The following is a 20,769-nucleotide window of genomic DNA, read 5'->3' as shown; positions in this document are numbered from 1 at the left end:
AACCAGAAAGTATTCACAACAACATATGTGCTGAGAGGGCATCCAGCAAACCACGACGTTTGAGCTCACAGGCATCTGACCTACCACAAGGAGAAGCCAGAGCTTTACAAAGATAGGAAACCATTTCTGACATTCGCACGTCAACTTGTGGCACTGATACATCGGTTTTAGACACCCCTGAGGTACTATGTCCAGACTAGAGGGCATTGGGATTTTTTAATTGCTAACTGGTTAGCGGATCGTGGTTTTAGGTTTTCCTGTTTCTGACAAGCATGTGAATACAGCACTTATCTTTTTAATTTAGTTTTCATGAACTGCTGTATTACCCCCATCTTCTTGCTCTTGTTTTAGTTGCTATGGTAATCATGTTGTTGCTATATTTAGGTTGATCAAGATTTATAAAACCATCCTAGAAATGTGGCTACAACATGCATGATGAAGGCGATGAAGAGAGATCATGCAAAGGATGTGCAATTGAGACCTTCCCAAAGGGATTTTATAATCATTTTTTCCACATTTTCATAACCCAGTGAAACAGAGCATCATGGAAGGTTTTGATTTGGTAGAGATTCATTTGGATTCCTTTAAAACATGTATTTTTTGAGCCATAGTCTAAGTATATAATGGGATAATTTTCCCATTTGTTTGAACATACAATTTAGCCCAGCATTTGAACTATTTATTTCCCACATCTTTATCTAGAGTGCCAATAATAGTTTTACCTGACTGTCTCTGAAATTACAACTGAAGTTAATACCAGGAACCTTGAGACAAGGGTCTACGGTAAGAGTTAGGTTAATGGTAAGGGTTCATTATTTGTAGATATAACAACTTGACATCATATCTCATTCATGTTTACATTATTTTTTTCTCAGTTGACAGTGTCCAGAAAGTGATCATGTTCCGGTAAAAAAAAACAACATATTCCTAGGGAAGGATAGTTCAGACTACTCATGTAGTTTAGAGCTTGCCATATAAACATATTGATAAGGTTACATTTAATTTGACGGAGAGTGTGTTAGGCTGTATATGTTCATTCTTAGATATTTGGAAAAAGAGAAAAAACTGACAATTTATGTTCTGAGTGAGGGTATATGATATTGACATATGTAATCCTTATCAATAAGCCTTCAAAGTGAACAATTTACTTTCCATCAACATTTGAAGTTACAAAGATTAAAGTCCACTGTCACGCAATAGATTCAAACGTACTTTATAGAGACCGATAATCGTAAAACGTTCAATAATCAAGACTCCGCCCCTCCATTCTATGTTACCATGGCAAAAAGTGGAGACGTCACGGTCGAAGGAACACTGTGTATAAGTATTGGACCTTGTAACGGGAGGGGAGCTTGGATGCGTGTCCAGGAGGAGTGACACGTGTGGATTAGGGTACATCCAGGGGCAATTCCACTTTTAATTCGTTTTAAGTTCATAAAGGTTTAATTGGTCAAGAATTGTTTTCCCTCCACAAAACCGCAAACATGGGACGAGGAGTAAGTTAACTTTTTCTTTCCTCATTTACATTCGATTTCCAGCATAAAATGCTCATAACTTGCGGTATTCTTAATTGTGCTGGGACAAAGTGAAATAGCGGTTTTATCATACAGGTGGTTTTTGAAAAACAAAACAAATCGAAGTTGTTTTCAAAGTATCACATGTGCGATGATGGCCGCTTTCTTTCAAAATGCCTGCGATGCGAAAGTGACTTAACTTCCGCATTTTGTAGGCTGTACAAAATATTCGATGTCTTGACCGAGTGTGAATTTGGGTTAAAAGTCGTTTAAAAAGGATGAAGTGATAAAATAGGAAGCCATGAGGTAACTCAGCGCCGGTAACGATTGAAGAAGTAATGCTCCTTATACTTTCCATATATTTGTCTGAAAAGGGTAGTTCAACTTTCAAGCAAAAAAGGTGGATAAAAACGTTTGCTTGTTTCAAGTCCGCAGAATGAAAAGCATGTAGGCTGCGATGATGGATCGGTTGGTGCGGAGACATAATAAGATGTTTGTGTCTGTATATATGACTGTGTTTGGGGCTAACTGTGATCCGTAACGTCCCTATCCTAAGCTCTAACTAACTCTTACCCAGATAATATCCCTTTCGAAAACAGTTTTACATTTAAACTTCAATGGGATAATGTCAGAATTGGGACGTCCCAATGATCGCCTTTAAACTGTTCGCTCTAACTGACAGATTAGGAAAGTTCGAAGATGGAGATACAGTGATCTTCATCAAAGCAAACTTCCGCCAAAACGTCTTTAAAATGCGTCTTCTTTTTCAATTCATGTGGCGGGGAAGTGGGGATAGACGGAGAATTACGTACGATCTTGTGACTTCTGTTACTGTGAGATATAGCCTGTAGCCCAGTTCTGAATAGATGTGATGTTCTTTGTTTGAATGAGTCAGTGCATTGCAACGGATTATACTGAAATGAATGTTACGGAATGGGAAGTTGTACTCAAATTTCTCGAAATTGTTTAAATTGCAGTTGCAGGGATATTTCAAAAGAGTCATAAAGTATAATGGGATATTTGTTTGAATGCTGATTGGCCTAAAGTTTTGACCAGTATGACAAATATATTTCACTGTATGTTTTACTTTTCTAATTGCATTAATATCAGGTTCATAGAAGCAATTAGGCACCATAAGGGGTTTGTGGTATCTAAGAGCTATATCAAGGCACTCAGCATTGTGTCATGCATAAGAACAGCCATTAGCCCAGTATATTGGCCATAATCAAAAACCCTATAGGTTGGCCTACAAAATCTCTACTAAGTATAGTTATTTAAACAGGAACATTGTGTCTTAGGGTATTGCATAAATTAGTAATGGAATATCTCTTACCTGTTCAGTGTATACCTGCCACTATGGACAGACTGTTAGAGGTAGACTGTTGCGGAGGAAGTAGGACGGAACGTGTTTGCACTAACATTGACATCTATGTTGGTTTTGGAGGGTGGTGGCGTCAAACAATTAGATTTCATACTTTCTTAGACACTGCTCTGCGACGCAAACATGCCCCGTTCATCACAATCGTCTGTGGTTGACAGTGACACGTATGTGTAATTAAATATGCAAAACATAATCCGCACAGATCTTTTAGTCCTTGGAAAAATAGGTCCTGGAAAACGGTTAGTGTTTCCTAGGCTAAAGGCGCAAAATGTAATATCCTATTAAGTATGTTTGTACATTTATTCTACTCACTTGCTATTTATCTAATAAAACTCCACCCCTAAACAGCCCACATTTGGTTGGTTCAGGTCAGACCAAATCTCTATCAATGGAACTGAAAACAGTATAGTAAAATATGAAATTAGTTTTTAGTCTGCTCTGCTCTACTTTACAGGACAGTTTAGCATAGATTAGTATTGCATCTGTCAACGCTTGTGAAACAGTTCTCTATAATGGGTTCAGATTTGACCTCACAATATTTCTACTACTTTTCAGATTGTCCAGTGTGGGTCACTGCTCAGCTTGTAGGGCTGGTTACAATAAATGGACAGAAAGGGAGTTAAACCGAAAGCAGATCAGTAAAAACACTATGGGCCTGTTTCGCAGACACGGATTAAGCCTAGTCTGGAACTACAAAATCAAGTTCAATAGAAAGTCCTTTGAGCTAGTTTCTTTTTGTCCTAGACAAGGCTTAATCTGTCTCTGCGAGACCGACCCTAAACCCTATTAATAAAGTTTCTTCTGTGGTCTATTTCCTCGTCAAAACTAGTCCGTTTTTATTGAACACCAACAGTGACATGCTTCTGGGAAGTTCACGTTCGTTCGCATGGGGCCATTCACACACATATGCCCAGATTGTACTTGTATATTGTGACGCAGATGGGCCATATTTGAATTCCTGCTAATTCTCCTCATCCCCTCATGGGTTTCCATACGGATTTGGCATATGGTTGTGAAGGGCATTTTTTGTCACCCTTCAGATCACAACATAAGCAGCACCTAGGCGAAGTTAGCTGCAGACGTGTTTCTTGCTCAGTGTTTTTCCGAGTTTCCATTCAATAGATCAACTCCACATTCAACTGTACAGCCATTCAACTATCTCTTGTTGATTCTAGAATAACAAAACCACTAACGACTGTTTTTGTTAATTGGATTTGCCACACCTGTATATACCTGCAATTTATATGGCTTGAATATGGCTAGTATCGGAGGGTGTTTTTCCAGCTCCCTGTGATGGTCTGTCCTACTGTATTGTGTACTGAGTGGGATATTGTGGTAGGTAATACCATCATATAAAATGCTCGCCCCTCCCTGCTGGGCTGCACGTCGTACAAGCACGGTGTTAAATTATGCATTCATCTCTGGAGACCTTGGGAGGGAGGTGGTTAGGAAGACGGAGTGCAGTCTGTTGCGAGATGTGAATACAGAGAAGCACATCCGCATATAGTATTTCTCCCCCCCTTTCTGGTGTGGTGGCGGTGAAAACCCCACCCTGCCCCCACCCTCTTCTCAGCACTCCAGTCCAGTACACTCGCAATAGGCGCAGATGCCCGGACACAAGGCTTTAGACAGCCAGACTAATTCTTTCCGGGAGTCCACAGAGAGCGAGATGAGAGAGAGCGGGGATGAGGGGAGGGGGACTCGCAAGAGGGATGAGGGAGTGAGAGGTGCTGGAAGAGATGGCGGAATCAGTGGGGTGGTACGAAAGGTAAAATGAAGAGCGGCAGGAGACGATGGAGGCAAAGGGAGAAGATGATTATTCATGGGGTCATTTCAGAGGGGGGTTGGTTTAATTTGTTTGGATCTAATAGTATGGTGGATCAAAGAAAAACTGTGTGTATTTTTAATAATTTGAAAAGCACCGATAGCGCCATTATAAAATGGAATACTACTGCGGTTGTGTCTCAAATAAACCAGGATTTTCTGAGATGGGGAAAAAAAGACTGTTTTCCTGTAGTGTTATTAGGTTGCATTCTTTCTTTGTTTTAATGCTTCTGCTCTCACCATTGGTCATGAAGGCGGTCATTGTTTAAGGATTCCACCCCTGGGTGCAATGGAAAGTGGCTTATGAAGAATCTCCACCGTGAACCACAAATGAGGGTTTAGAAAATGAACCGTTGAAAGAAAAAAAAAAGACAGTGTGATCAGGGAACTCTTTGTTGTTTCTCTCATGTTCCACCTCTGAGCCGCCATCAGGTTGTGGCCTCTGCTGCCCATTCTTATCCCCCAGGGGTCCACTGTGGAAGCAAGAGTCTCGCTCCCAACCTCTCTTTTTGTTGCTTATTCTCTCCCTCTCTTCTGTGGATTTAACATTCTTTCCGCTCGACAGTCACTATGTATTAGGCAGTCCTTTTGTCACACACGCCACCCCATCTCTGTGACAGAGAACACATCTCACCCCCACCGCCTCATTCTCATCCTGCCTGCCTGCCTCCTTGCTCCTGTTTGGCTTAGCTGCCCAAACATTATGAAGTATTTTCCATCACTGACACAAGCCAGTTACACTGGAGGACAGTACCATACATTCTTACACTTTCCCAATTGTCACGCTGCAGTTTTCTATTCTTCACACTGAAGGGGATCTGCGCATTTCCATTCTGCTGGACATTTTGTCACACAGCTCTAGGCCTACACAGAATTTACATTTTGCAATGGTCTCACCTACATATAATTTCACTATAACTATACAGGAAGCTGCACCCCATTGATTGTATTCTGTTGGATAGTTCACCAAAGAACTATGGGTTCGGGCGAAACGTCAGCGAACAACATCTTCTGTGTACCATTCTGTAGTGGGCGTTTCTTGTGAATAAAGGAGTTTTTTTTTATTTTTTTTACTCCACAGAGAGAAAGTAAGTTAGAGGGGTGAGAAAAGGGGGAGGAGAGTAACACGTGACTGTCCATTCAGATATCTGAGAGGTGTGGTTATGTCGCCTGTAGCAACGGGGCAAAGTCCCAGGGCGAGGGGGAGCCAATATGCTTGAGTGAGCAGCTTTAGTATTTGGCACACGTACAGGAACAGAACCAGGAATGGTGTTTGCAGGAATTCGACCCCGACTGTAAAATATGCACCCGCTCGACCGTCTCTTCTAAGCGTATGTCGAGCTGGAAGCCGTGGTGTATTTTAGCGCAAAAGAGAGGCCCCTTGTCTCAGTGGGGCTCTTGTTTGACTGTCGCTGTCGTTTTTTTCAAACTGGTTCTTTATGTTCTCTTTTTAGAGAAGCCCTTCCACGCACCCTATGTTCAGGCTCCCTTTCTCTCCCCTGCACATATTACACCTACTCCTTAACCATACGCAGCCATAACGAGGACCACAGTAAACCCATGCGGTTGTATATACATCATTTGGACAGTGAGACCAAAATGTTCACGGTGTCTGTATGCTCCGGCGTTGTGCTTTTGAGATCCAATGTTTTAGATAAACAAATAGAAGATGCTCTGAATGGGGAATAACATGGTGATTTTTATGTGGAGCGCCAGAACCATGTGCAGGCGGTACGAGGCCATTCATCTTAGAACAGTACCAGCAACAACGTGTGTGTTTATAGGGAGAGTAGTCTGTGTGCTTGTAGACGACAATAATGGGGAAGTGCAGAGGAAGACTAATCGGGACAGCCTGGTAGCGATTTGCCAGTCTTCTTTATCAGACCTATGGCTTGGGGGTAGAAGCTGTGCCAGCTGTGTAGTCCTATAGAGAATATTCTATGGTTGTGTGGCCGGAGTCTGACTGCATGAGAGAATTTTCATACATGGCCTATCTGTTTCAAAGTGTTTATCGGTCCTGATGTATTAATAGCTATCTGTAATCGCTGTACTCTCTACATTATGGTAGAAGGCTTAATGACACATCCTGATAAAAGAAATACTTGGGGGAATATTTTCCTCTGGAATGTTGTAGATATGGTATTCAGATACCTGTCCAGTTAACCATTGTTGTAGCTACATGCCCCAGTCCTTACCATAATCCCACATAAGAATGCGCCAAGTCTGGTATCTTAAGTGTTTTCCTAAGAGGGTCTGAATGAATTCTGTGACTGCACGGCTTGTGTCCAGAAACAAGACAGAGTCATTCTAAATATCTTTATCGCCCACCAATTGTATTGTATTGGCCTAGGCACCATGATAGGAATACTCGTTGGGTTTCTTTGTGTGAGATCACTCTTCCGGACATTCTCTGGAGTAGCTTCCTGTTCAGTTTCTGTGTGAGTTGAGTAGTACTTCCTTTGTTGTACTTTCCTGCTTTGTAGTGTTTAAAAGAGATCTGTACAAGACATGGGAACTATCTATGGTGAGTCTATCTCAATGAGGAGTGGAAAGGTGTATTCCCAAGAAGTGCCAATCTGTGCGCCTGTCAACTAATGGAAAGACCACAGGGGAGTGCAAAAACAGATTCCTTGAGAGGGCCCCGTGGACAAAAGCCGGACATGTCTTTCCAACCCGTTACTGTTCCAACATAAGAAATGAGTAGGATCCCTGATGTTGGATACATACAACAAAGAAGCAAAGCATTTGACAGTCAGTCACGCTCCAGGGACTCAGATCAGGTTCTGGAACTAGGAACAGCCATGCTTACAGTGAAGCTGCTTTTGTGTAACCCCAGAGGGTTATTACAGGAGGAGCATGTCAAGCGCTCTCCTTGACAGCCAGCCGATCCTGAGTAATTTATGATGGCTAACTGCCTGACCGATGTCTATCTGGTGCGGTGTGTTCTCCTGTTGCTGCTCCAGGCTGGCATGCTGTCGTGACAACTCCTCCCCCTTTCACTCTGTGACCGTTTACTGTTTCTCCGCTTCCACAGAAGTGACAGGGCGTTAATATTGAGGTTGAGTAAACTGTATGCTGTTTGGATAAACGTCTCACAATGGGAGACTACAGAGTGTGTGTATGAATCTCAAGTGTCCAGTTAATGCCGCCCCTAAGCCGACACCGTGTTGTGGTGTAAAAAGCCACATTTTCTGGCGTTCCCGGATTACCCAAGAATATGTTGAAATGACCCTGTGCCCAACCCCTCCTCTCAGGTCTGGTTATTGGTAGAGCTGAGCAACGTGACGTGATGCTCGGCGTTCCTCCTGAACTTCAGGCCGTTGTCATTTCCGGGTTCAGGATGTTCTGCTTCTGAGAAGTGAACAGTCAGGAAAACTCAATGGTGGTTGACTGGTTACAATAGTGATTGCTGCGATAGCGGAGGGGTATGAGCCATCACTGTCAAACCAGGACTTTAGCAAACTTCAGCTTAGGGTTTTTAGCTCCAAGAATGCAGGAAGAGTAGCCTGATCAGAAAACATAGCAACCAATGCTCGGAACCAAACCTGATACCTACTAGGTTAGCTGGGAATTTGAATAAACAGTGCATCCACCAATCAGACTCTATTCCCTCACCATTGCATCTCCCTTTCAGGAAAAATGGAAGAGACGTTTAAGCCTGTGCATAAAAAGAGAATGAATTACTGGACCACGAATACATGCGTTTTTGAGATTCTTTTAGTTTATTGTTTTTCCACACAATTATTTAACCAAATTTCTCAACCTGTATTTTTCCAATGTAACCCAACGTGGCATTGGATTGACTATACAAATGATGTGTATTGCTTGTGATTTCTCCCATGTAATAATTGTAAATTAGGGCTCTGCTGCCCAAAAAGCCAGATTGGAAGCCTGGCCAAAAGTGTGTCACAGTTGCAATAGCACAGCCAATACAGGAATGACGTTTTATTAAATTCCTAAATTGCTTTTCATGACAACACGCATTCTATAGATGTAACCTCGGGGGAGCAAAAAGATCCTGGCAGCAGATGAGAATTAATTTAAGAACTTCATAGGAATAATTTTGGCGTGAACATGTGAATGAACATTGTAGGTGGTAACACGCAACTAAATGATTGTGCCCTAGTCTAAGGATTTACACGAGAATAAGCCATTTTCGAACCAAAAAAGGAAGCGACTCCCTCATCTTGTTGGGAGGAGCCGGACATGTTCAAGTGAACCCTGAATTTGTTGAGACATTTATTTAAAAAAAAATTATAATTTAATCACCCTCTATACATGCACCTTGCTTAAGTCACATTTGTTTTGTCAACGTTAACTGGAACAACATCCAGATGCACAATGCTACCCTAACATCCCAGACAATCTTAACTAAGGTGGTACCACAGATATGGACTGTATTTCCTCGGTGCGTTGACCCGGAGTATGTCAGCGGGGCTGAGTATTCCCTGGGCTCCACTCCAGCCATTCACTCTCTGTTTTCCCACTCCGCTAACAATTGGTTCACACACACTCATAGGCAGAAACTGCTGCTACATGTCACTCTTACTTGTTTTGTTTAAAAAAAATAAACACCCCATCTGCTTTGTGTTTATGCAGACTACCATTTTAGTTGGCTTTCAAAGAGAAAGCACTTAACAAAAACTAAAGAGGGGTGATTTAGGGAAAGATAAATGAGCATGTCCACTGCTTATGGCTAGTGGTGACAGCGCAAAACAATGTATCCTTGTATCTAAGACAGATTTGTGTGAACTGTTATGAATAGGTCAAAATAAAAATGAACGGTTGGAACGTGTACGGACAGGTGATGTGCACAAAAACAGGGACCATTTTGGTTCATGAATACCCCTTTCACATTGCTGGCTGAAATTGTGCATTAACTCCAGAGTGCAACATCAAGATTGGGGTTAACCACTCTGATCCTATGTAGAGTCAAACATTATTATTATTATTATTATTATTATTGGGGTTTTAGGTAGGGTAACTGCTGATGTAAAAATGTACGTTATCTATGATGCAAGAGTGCCAAAGGGGGACCAGTATAAAAATAAATGTGCTCTCACTTCTTCAAGTCTCTTCGGCTACGAGAGTCTGCTGTATTACTAAAATGAAAACATGTAAATGTAGCCAAGGGCTTCTGGTAAATTTTAACGGTGCTTTTGAAATTAGTTTCTCGTATTGACTAGTTTCAAAAGTGGCCTCCTGACTTCAGCACAGACTTAGGTGAGATTTGTTTTCATCTCAACCTGTCTCTCTTGCTCTCAATAGGAAGGACGGGAACAGTATGAACTGGCAGCGACCTCCGAGCAGGGGGGCAAGAAGAAGAATGCCAAGGCATTGAAGAAGGAACGGGACATGGATGAGCTGAAGAAGGAAGTCGATCTGGTGAGTCAGCCTCTCTCACATTTATTCTTTCAAAACCTGCAAAGGTCTTTAAACTGCCAGACCTGTTAACTCATGTGTTGGTGTCATTGACTTGGTGTCAAGGTTGAAAACAGCAATCTTGAGTAAACATGATAACCTTAAGTAGTTGTGTCCAATAGGACAGAGTAAGTGCAAATCCAGTACAGTGCAATATGAAATGTCTCTTATCCCTGTCCAATAGGATGACCATAAACTGACCCTGGATGAACTCAACCGCAAATATGGCACTGACCTGAGCAGGGTAAGTCTGGTGCTACGAAATTGATTACATTTTTCCCTTAAAAAGAAACAGTTTTGCCTGAACTTTGACGTTTTACTCCTACTCTTATGGGTAAAAATGAGAGAGAAGACACTATGAAGAGCTGTCAGCAGGTGTCTTGATCTAACCACAATGTTATCAAGGGGAAATTGTATGATGGTTTCAAAACGTCCCAGTGAAGTTGTGGTACAGTCACCCGGAGGTTGTGAAGTCCCAGAAAGCAATCATTCTTTGTTTTGTCATGGTCCCTTGGAGGTTCTGTCTAGTTCCTGGTTAGTTCTAGGGACTTCCCCATTCTTGTGACATGGTTCCCAAAAGGTTTTTATCAGATCATTGCCCTAGGTGTCCCAAACCATTTTAGAAGTAATTAAATGAAATTATGTGGGGGTTTTAGGTGGTATGCTTTTCAGATACAAAGAAAATAAAAACCTTTTATGTAGGACAATATGATTGTCTTTAACATGATCACAGTACTGACTGTTTAATGTAACAAAGGCTGTAGGATCTCCTGCACATTAATTACCCATGATGGCCGTTTTCTCTCAAATATGCACTGCTAGTTATTAGGTTAATGTGCTTGGTCACAATTTTGAGTTTGGATTTTTAATGTTGTCTAATGTTGGTGGGGCATATTGTTCTGTTCCTATTGAATATTTTCTGGAGCCTAACTAGACAAAACTCCCAGGGGTCATGACGACATCCTAAAACGTCCCCTTGAAGGGGGTGGGGGGGTGCTGGGTTGAAGCCTAATGTAATTTCTAGTTGTTGAATGGATTAGTTGTTGAAAGTGTTTATTTAATGGTAATGTGATAAAACTAACAACCAGTGCCTGTCACAGTATTGAAAACAATGGAGAAAAAAACACTTTCCAACATGTCAGGTGAAAATTAAGAGTAGATTGAACAGTTGGTCATGTTAATCTAAAATGGTATCAAACATTTTACGACACTGGAATATTTTGTACAGTCATAAATATTTGGTTAGTCCATATAATTTTCAGCAATAATGAGCATCATTATTAATTTTCCTTTGATGTCCCTCAGATTGCCGTGATTACAAGAATCAAACCTTTTTGAGTGGCTCACTCATTTTGCCTGCCAATGTCTTAACATCACTTTACAACTGGTCTTAAAATCGTTTAATTTGAACTTTTTTGTGGATACAAAATGTGGAGTGCATTTTTAGTTTCAGTCTCCTGAATTCTTGTAGCTCCAGATGGTAATGTCAAATTCCTTAACCAATAAGTGATTAAGTTCTATTGAATTTTGGGGTTTCTTAGTCTCAGACTGATTAAGAAAGGCTTTGTCAGAATTGGTGGTAACAAGAGTCCAATAGCAGAAAGGAGAAAATAAGAGACTATCCTCTATTTACATTCATGCAAATTCTCTCATTCATGACGTAGAGATCAATGGGAATAGACGATTAACGCCTCCAAACTTGGGAGCGCAGCTTCGCAGCGGAGCGGCTCTTTTGAATAATTAACAGACAGCAGCCTCGCATCACCTCAGCCCAGATTTTGGATACACTCAATCCCAGTAGAGGAGATGGCCCTGTTTTTACTGTTTTCTGAGTTGCCTGGCAACTGCCAGCAAAGACTTTCTCCAGAGCCACATTGATTTGTTTCCCGGTTTTCTGCCTAACGGGAAATGTATGATCGAGTTATGACTTGGCAACTGACAGATCTTGCGGAAAGTTATTATTGTGTTGACGATGTGCTTCCTTCCGTTATCATGTAAAGCAAAATAGAATCTCCAGAATGAGGGGAAGTGTGGATGGGCACAAATATCGAAATATACTTGCTTTTTTAGAAACGTGGTAGTCAGAGGTTTAACCTTTAAAAATATGGGTTGACGGTGTCCTAGTTAGAATAAACACAAGCAATGTGTTATTCCTCAGGGGTTATCCAGTGCTAAAGCTGCAGAGAACCTTGCCCGTGATGGCCCCAATTCCCTGACCCCTCCTCCCACTACTCCGGAGTGGGTGAAGTTCTGCAAGCAGATGTTTGGCGGGTTCTCCATGCTGCTGTGGACTGGCGCTCTCCTCTGCTTCCTGGCCTACGGAATCCAGGCAGCGATGGAGGATGAGCCGGCTAATGATAACGTAAGGACCCAATTATAGAATGTTTATTCTCCCGGCATTCTGGGAGAACTGGAAGCAGATGTATTCGAGACTCTTGGTGGGTTTGTAATTTTTCTGTGCTCGTTTGTTCGGGGTATGTTCACGTAATTCTACATCTTTGTCCCACAGTTGTACCTGGGTGTCGTGCTCTCGGCTGTCGTCATTGTCACCGGTTGTTTCTCCTACTACCAAGAGGCCAAAAGTTCAAAGATCATGGACTCATTCAAGAACCTGGTCCCGCAGGTGTTGTCTATTTTTGAGAACCTTTTTTGGGTGTTTTTGTTTCTGTTACGTCTAGAAATATTAATGTTCTTGTCTGCCTTGTAGCAAGCCCTAGTTGTACGTGATGGCGAGAAGAAGAACATCAACGCTCAAGAAGTGGTGGTTGGAGATCTTGTTGAGGTGAAAGGAGGAGACCGGATCCCAGCTGACTTGCGTATCATCTCCGCCAGCGGCTGCAAGGTTGGTACCTCAATGTCCTCTTAATCCGAATGTCACATACATCCATGCCATTAGTTATTGTATTCATGTAAATCTCTCTACCCACCCAGGTGGACAACTCCTCCCTCACTGGTGAATCCGAGCCCCAGACTCGTACTCCGGACTTCTCCAATGACAACCCCCTGGAGACCAGGAACATTGCCTTCTTCTCAACCAACTGTGTTGAAGGTACTTTAGTTGCTCAGACAAGTAACAAAACCCAAGGAAAGAAAACAAAAGATTGGGCAAGGTTTGATGAACTCCAGTAGCCGTATGTTGTACTTCCTCTATTTCTGTGAGGAGTAAGTAAGACATCTGATTGTGCACATCCACAGGAACTGCCAGAGGTATCGTCATCAACACTGGTGACCGCACTGTCATGGGTCGTATTGCTACCCTTGCCTCGGGCCTGGAGGTCGGACGGACCCCCATCTCCATTGAGATTGAGCACTTCATCCACATCATCACCGGTGTGGCTGTCTTCCTGGGCATGTCTTTCTTTGTTCTCTCCCTGATCCTGGGATACTCTTGGCTGGAGGCTGTGATCTTCCTCATTGGCATCATTGTTGCCAATGTGCCTGAGGGTCTCCTGGCCACTGTAACAGTGAGTACTGGCTTTGCAGTTGCGCTTTAGTCAAACACATAACCCGATGTTCAGTAGTGTTCGACCTGCCTTTTGAGTGACTTTTGCCTTTTCTCCGTAGGTCTGTCTGACTCTGACGGCCAAGCGGATGGCCAAGAAGAACTGCCTGGTGAAGAATCTTGAAGCTGTGGAGACCCTGGGCTCCACCTCCACCATCTGCTCTGACAAGACCGGAACCCTGACCCAGAACAGAATGACCGTGGCTCACATGTGGTTCGACAACCAGATCCATGAGGCCGACACCACAGAGAACCAGAGTGGTACCTCCTTCGACAGGAGTTCTTCCACCTGGGCTGCCCTGGCAAGAGTCGCTGGCCTGTGTAACCGTGCCGTTTTCCTGGCAGAACAGAGCAATGTTCCTATCCTCAAGGTGAGTGACAGTTTTATTCTTATGTTCCATTTCCCTGGAGTGAATTGACAACCACATACACATGTAAAGCTGCTGAAAAGTTTAGTTTCAGTTTTCTTGCTGTGAGCTATTTACTACGCAGCTGGGTTGTTTTTCTGCTTATGTAATTCCACCCCTTTCCCTTGGGCACACCTATCGCCTAGTGCGTCATATTCTGTGCCTCATTTTTGCAGAACTACTTCTCAGTTCCACTCTTTGTTAATCACACCTTTAGTTTGTCACCTTGGACTAGCTGTAATTACCTTAATTTTATCCCTTGTGGTTAAAGTTTAAACAATGGTGCGGGTAGGGAGACGAGGTCTTTCCGCCTGGTAGATCTACAGAGGTTTCAGTTTCATAACATTTGGTTAAATTGATGGACGGCTTTTTATAAATCAGGTCTGGATAAGCTGTAGTGTGTGAAAGATGTGTGCTGGCAGCATTCCGCATCCCGCTAACGTCCTCTTTGTTTTGGCCTCACAGAGGGATGTGGCTGGTGATGCCTCAGAGTCTGCCCTGCTGAAGTGTATTGAACTCTGCTGTGGGTCTGTGCAAGGAATGAGGGACCAGTACAACAAGGTCACCGAGATCCCCTTCAACTCCACCAACAAATACCAGGTAGGTTAATGGCATTAAATAGGTCGAATACATTCAACAGTCAAGTCCAAGCCATTCCTTTGGGCACAGATCAAAATGGTTGTGCCTATTTAGGTCATCTGTTTTTAAAATGGCTGCCCCTCTATTATGTATCCCCAAGCTCTCTGTTCACCAAAACAAAAATGAGGGAGAGTCGAAACACCTGCTGGTGATGAAGGGCGCCCCTGAGAGAATCCTGGACCGCTGCTCCACCATCCTGATCCAGGGAAAAGAACAGCCCCTGGATGATGAGATGAAAGACGCCTTCCAGAACGCCTACATGGAACTGGGTGGTCTGGGAGAGAGAGTGCTGGGTAAGAGGAACTCCTCACTTACCAATGTCTTTCTCATTATTCCACCTGTAGTGCCAAATTATCTGTTCTTTTTTTTTCTTTTTTTTACAATTGTTCTTACCTTTTTGTCCTTCTAGGTTTCTGTCATTTCCATCTCCCTGATGACCAGTTTGCTGAGGGCTTTCAGTTTGATTGTGAAGAGGTGAACTTCCCCACTGAGAACCTGTGCTTCGTTGGCCTAATGTCCATGATTGACCCACCTCGGGCAGCTGTGCCTGACGCTGTTGGCAAGTGCAGGAGTGCTGGAATCAAGGTATGACCAAATCAGACTAAACTCAAAACATTCATAACTGCCACAGTGTTCAGGCCTCTAATTCAGAGCACTTGCCTTCCTTCACTTAGGTTATCATGGTCACTGGTGATCATCCCATCACTGCCAAGGCCATTGCAAAGGGTGTGGGCATCATCTCTGAGGGCAACGAGACTGTGGAGGACATCGCTGCTCGTCTGAACATTCCAGTCAATGAAGTTAACCCCAGGTAAAACATGGGTCAGAGCTGCTAGAAAATGTGCAGCATAGCAGCACCCTAAAACATTTTATTTAGTACAATAAAATACTTTCTCAGAAAGTGTTAAAAAGAGGAATTACTGCTAGTTTATTTTAGTGATATTTGCTTCATGACTTTGTCAACTTGCATGCATTTCTTGGTCCGTCACATTGTAGAGCTACTCCAAGCTCTGTGCGGACTGTGCTTGTCCACACCAGTCAGATTCATAGAAATTGCAGGACTGAAAACAACACAAAAGGCTTAAAGCGTTTTCTCCACTGTAGCCTATTTATTTTGCAACAGTGCTAACACATCACACGTTAAAAGGACAAAAAAAATGTTGGGGAAAAGATTTGGAATTTAATAAACAATAGCTGACGTTTTATTTTCTTAGGCTTATTGTTGGATAGGAGAAAAATCACAATGTACAGTAAACCTGCATAATGCAAGCTCACCTGTAAGTTGCATTGTCCAATCATGTTGCTTTCTCTTTGTTATCTTTGAAATATAATGAATAGGAACAAGTACACCTACAGGACATGGTTGTTATTGTTTGACAGGGTTCTTGTCCTCAAGTCAAAAACAGATTCCAGGTGTTTTTTTTGTTTTGTTTTTTTAACCGTGTGATCTTCTTTGCGGAACTCTGGTCCCATCATAGCCCATATTAAACCTTTTTACAATTTATTTCAGTACTAAGAAGGATATTCTTTCTGTTGAAACAATGGTTTGAGAATCTTTAGTTTCTCTTCAGTTTTACAATTCCTACTAGCTTGAATGTCAGGTTCTTCTCATGAGCTCCTATATAGCTTAAAAATATCTTCATCTGAGTTAAATTTCCTGGGTCAATTTAAAAAAAGATTGTTCTTTTCTCAAGGGATGCCAAGGCCTGTGTGGTCCATGGTGGTGACCTCAAGGACCTGACAGCTGAACAGTTGGACGACATCCTGAAATATCACACCGAGATCGTATTTGCCAGAACCTCTCCTCAGCAGAAACTGATTATTGTGGAAGGCTGCCAGCGCCAGGTAATATTTAGCTGAATTTAAAGACATGAGAAAAACTGAGCCTGGAGAAATTCCTTTAAAATTACAATGCGTAGACCAGCCCACTGTCAGGACTCTTGCTCTCCTTAGATGATGTGTACTCAAACACCCCTCCTCCTCATCCACAGGGGGCCATCGTGGCTGTGACCGGTGACGGAGTGAATGATTCTCCTGCCCTAAAGAAGGCTGACATTGGCGTTGCTATGGGAATCTCTGGATCGGACGTCTCCAAGCAGGCAGCTGACATGATCCTCCTGGACGACAACTTTGCATCAATCGTTACTGGTGTTGAAGAAGGTGGATGCAGCATTCCCGAACATTTTTGTCATTCTGTGTCATTTTAAATGACTGACAATGACATGATGTACCTTTCCTAGGCCGTCTGATCTTTGACAACTTGAAGAAGTCCATCGCCTACACCCTGACCAGTAACATTCCAGAAATCACACCATTCCTCCTCTTCATCATAGCCAACATTCCACTGCCCCTAGGAACTGTTACCATCCTCTGCATCGACCTGGGAACTGACATGGTGAGGCTTTTGTGTTTTTGTATTTGCAATTTGTTGATTTTGTCAGTTTTATTCCAATTCTTGAAATTCTCCTCAAATTTCAAGGTCCCTGCTATCTCCTTGGCCTATGAAGCTGCTGAAAGCGACATAATGAAAAGACAGCCCAGAAACTCCAAAACAGACAAACTGGTCAATGAAAGACTTATCAGCATAGCCTACGGTCAAATTGGTGAGTTCACTATTCACTAAGAGGATTATGGTGTATTTTTCTCAACTCTTCTTCAGTTGGGTGAATAGTTTTGGGAGCCAGAGTGGGGCATGTACCAGAAATAGCCTGACTGGTGATAGAATGGGTCCCTGAAAGGTGTCGTCTCTGGCTGAAGAGTTTCCTACTTCAGTGGTAGCGATAAAAATAGATTTAACCCAGAAGTTTATGTTTGACTTTCCCTAAGAGGAAATGGTAATGTGGACAGCATGTATATATACAGTTCTGAAAGAAATGAAGAGACAACTGCAACTTTTTCTTTCCTTTCCAAATAAGTTGAAAAGGAAGGTTTTGAGTGAGGAACAGAATGGTTAAAATTAAGAGACCACTGCAAATTGAATGCTTCTATTCCTCACTCCAAACTTTCCTTTTCAACTTTTTGAGAAAGGAAAGAAAAAGTTGCAGTGGTCTCTTCATTTTTTCCAGAGCTATATATAATAAAAAAAGTTAGAATCTGGGCACTCACTACTCATGCTCTGTTGTTTACTTAAATCTATTTTTTTATTTCCGTAAACATCCACTCTAACCAAAAAAGAAAATGTATCTGGAGGACAGCTATATGCTATATCTTTTGGGTTCCTTAGTCTTTGGGAATCCCTGCTGTGGAGAATGATCCCATGTGAAGAAACTAAAGACGGAGTGTTAGAATGAGTTCTAGAACTTGATACAAATTATTTAATATAATTCTGTCTCCAACTCTATACAGGTATGATCCAGGCTTTGGCAGGGTTCTTCACCTACTTTGTGATCCTTGCTGAGAACGGGTTCTTACCCTCCAAACTGCTAGGTATCCGTGTGGAGTGGGACAACAAATTTTGCAACGACCTAGAGGACAGCTATGGCCAGCAATGGGTCAGTAGGCAGACACTTTTCCAAGCCTTGTTCATTTGGTTTATTCTAGATGTCTTTCTCTAACTGTATCTTTTGTTGCGGATTGTTTCCCTCAGACTTATGAACAGAGAAAGATTGTGGAGTTCACCTGCCACACAGCATTCTTTGCCAGTATAGTAGTTGTACAGTGGGCTGATTTGATCATCTGTAAGACCAGGAGAAACTCAGTCTTCCAACAGGGAATGAGGTGAGTACAGTCTTGATTTTTTTTTTTTTTTTTTTTGAGGCTGTATACATTGTGTGTGTGTGTGTGTGTGTGTGTGTTTATTTTCTTTTTCTTATTTTCTTTTAATGAATTTTCTCTTAACACATGCCATTTCTTTTCACCTCAGGAACAAGATTCTCATCTTCGGCCTGTTTGAGGAGACAGCCCTGGCTGCCTTCCTGTCTTACTGCCCTGGAATGGGCATCGCCCTCAGAATGTACCCGCTCAAGTAAGTAAAGACCCTTCACTTAGTTGCACTTCCTCATTAGTTGCACATTTGATGTTTCCCATTTATGTATCATAGTGACGGAGTTGCTTCGAATTCTAAGTGTTCTGGGCCAAGAGAAAACGCATTCTGTGCTTCAACACAATGGTTTGTCTGTCACTCTGGGACTAACTTTTAATGCAAAAGCATTCAAAGTTAGTCCCATTTTTCAGTAAGAATAAGGACAAAAGTACAATTCAATAGCTACCAAACGACGCAACGATCTAAGTCACTGTCTTAACTGTACAGTTGTAGTTCAAATACCTGCAATGGCATGCATGCAGACTGACTCGTCGCCCTCCAGGACAAATGGGTCGCATAGCAGGCAGTTAAAATCTCAACCATGGCTGTTGGCCGGAGAGTGCATGCACCTCCGAGCGCGTGGGTTCCAATGAATACCTCCTGGTTGAGCGAGTGGCGTGAGAAAACGAACGGCTTGCGGAGATGTGTGTCCGAGGATGGGGTCTTGATACTTGACTCGCTCAACAAATTCTGGGAGTGGGAATTGCCTTAATCCTGCGTCATACACACTGTCGAGAAATGTCTGCAGCTATGGGCTATAGCTGATAAGGTCTCTCTTGGAGTATTGTGAAAGGATTTGAGTATTAGGGTTATTTAAATGAAAAAACACAAACTGAGATCTTTCGACGCATTAGTATTTACACCTTGAAACAATTCACTTAGTGATGCGTTCCCCTAATGGGGTGGTTTGTGAAATGCCTAGGAGTTCATTGGACGTTATAGGAAAGATGCAATGTTAAATTATTGTAAGGTTAAGTTCCATTGCAATCCGAAAAATGGCCCTTGGTCTGTTATTTTTGTCTTATCTTGTGTTTTCTTTTCTCCTTAGACCCAACTGGTGGTTCTGCGCCTTCCCATACTCTCTCCTCATCTTTGTTTATGATGAAATCCGAAAGCTGATCATCCGACGCAGCCCAGGAGGTGAGGCTAAATCCTTTCAGTTATTACTTGGTTTATCTGCTGTACTTGTCCTTAGCTGTTCCATTTGGCTCTGAGAGCTTGTTCTCACGATGATTGTAAGTTTGTGTGTTATGTTATTTAGATATCTAGCAAACATTTATAAATCTATAAGGAACAGCAAAATGTTGGTCCTGCACTGGTGGAAGACAGTGGATACGTATACATTTTGGAGTATAATCGACAGCAGTGACAACTGCTTATGTAAAAGTGTTTTTAAAATCATTGCTGTTGATTGGTTGAACTGACTATGTTCCTGGGTGATCTCAATTACACACTAATCGTTAGCATTTTAAAAGTGTTGTGTCCAGAAGAAACCTTAAGTCCACCAGCAATTGTGATCTCTAAATTCTGTCTTCTACCATCTCTTCTTTCAGGTTGGGTGGAGAGGGAGACCTACTACTAGAAAGCATCCAGTTTGCATCGCTCAAGTTTTTTTGCATGGTTGTCTTGCTGCTCGGAATTTTAACTTCTGTAATATGTGGATGTGTTTTTATATAGGGAATGCTTGATACTAAAACACTGAGATCGTGATGATGAACCAAGACATTGACATTGCGTGCCTTGTTTCTGGAACAAGACCAATTTTATACATGTTTTTAACAGTAATATAAATAAACTTTCAGTCAGGTCCCACTTTGGTGTCCCTTAGTTTTTGTTTGTGTGCGTGTGTTCTTCCATGTTTCCTTGTACTTTTGGTACAGCAGAGGTCAGTGTAACTTGGAGACTTGCCAGAAGAAACACAGCATCAACAGATCTTCAGGTCATTACTTTCCTATCCTTTCTGGAGATTTTCTAAAAATGTTTCACTCTAGTTTAAACCATGTGCTCTGCTTTGTCAGTATGCAGTCAAAACCAACACCAAGTAGTTGTTCACTGTCACAGCCTTTCAAATCTCACTATCATATTAAGGTGTGAGTGTGTGTGTGGTCTAATTATACTCATGGGGACCTTTTGCCAGTCCCCATGAGGCAAAAGTCAGTTTCCGGCTCAGGGTTTAGGTTTAGAGTCAAACTTACAATTCATTCTAGAGTTAGAATTGGGGTCTCTTTAAGGTCCAGGCATTGTTGGTTAAGGTTAGGCATTACAGCTAGGTAAAATGT

The 20,769-nt window shown here is 42.2% G+C and overlaps 1 protein-coding gene across 1 annotated transcript; it reads left to right on the top strand.

Moving 5' to 3' along the window:
• The first annotated feature begins 1,327 nt into the window (after positions 1-1,327).
• Positions 1,328-20,302, top strand: atp1a1a.1 (ATPase Na+/K+ transporting subunit alpha 1a, tandem duplicate 1). Its single transcript, XM_029116634.2, has 22 exons — positions 1,328-1,496; positions 9,988-10,104; positions 10,325-10,384; positions 12,299-12,502; positions 12,650-12,763; positions 12,848-12,982; positions 13,072-13,189; positions 13,336-13,604; positions 13,705-14,013; positions 14,515-14,649; positions 14,789-14,981; positions 15,098-15,273; positions 15,363-15,499; positions 16,383-16,533; positions 16,680-16,848; positions 16,929-17,083; positions 17,168-17,291; positions 18,034-18,179; positions 18,275-18,405; positions 18,551-18,652; positions 19,539-19,630; positions 20,044-20,302. Exons 1-22 carry the CDS (start codon positions 1,485-1,487, stop codon positions 20,070-20,072), a joined length of 3,078 nt encoding a protein of 1,025 aa, XP_028972467.2. The 5' UTR covers positions 1,328-1,484; the 3' UTR covers positions 20,073-20,302.
• The last annotated feature ends 467 nt before the right edge of the window (positions 20,303-20,769 follow it).

The sequence above is a fragment of the Esox lucius genome, chromosome 22 (assembly GCF_011004845.1).
Source record: "Esox lucius isolate fEsoLuc1 chromosome 22, fEsoLuc1.pri, whole genome shotgun sequence".
Classification (NCBI taxonomy): Eukaryota; Metazoa; Chordata; class Actinopteri; order Esociformes; family Esocidae; genus Esox; species Esox lucius.
Note: the sequence above shows the minus strand (reverse complement) of the source record. Positions and strands in the feature narration are given on the sequence as shown.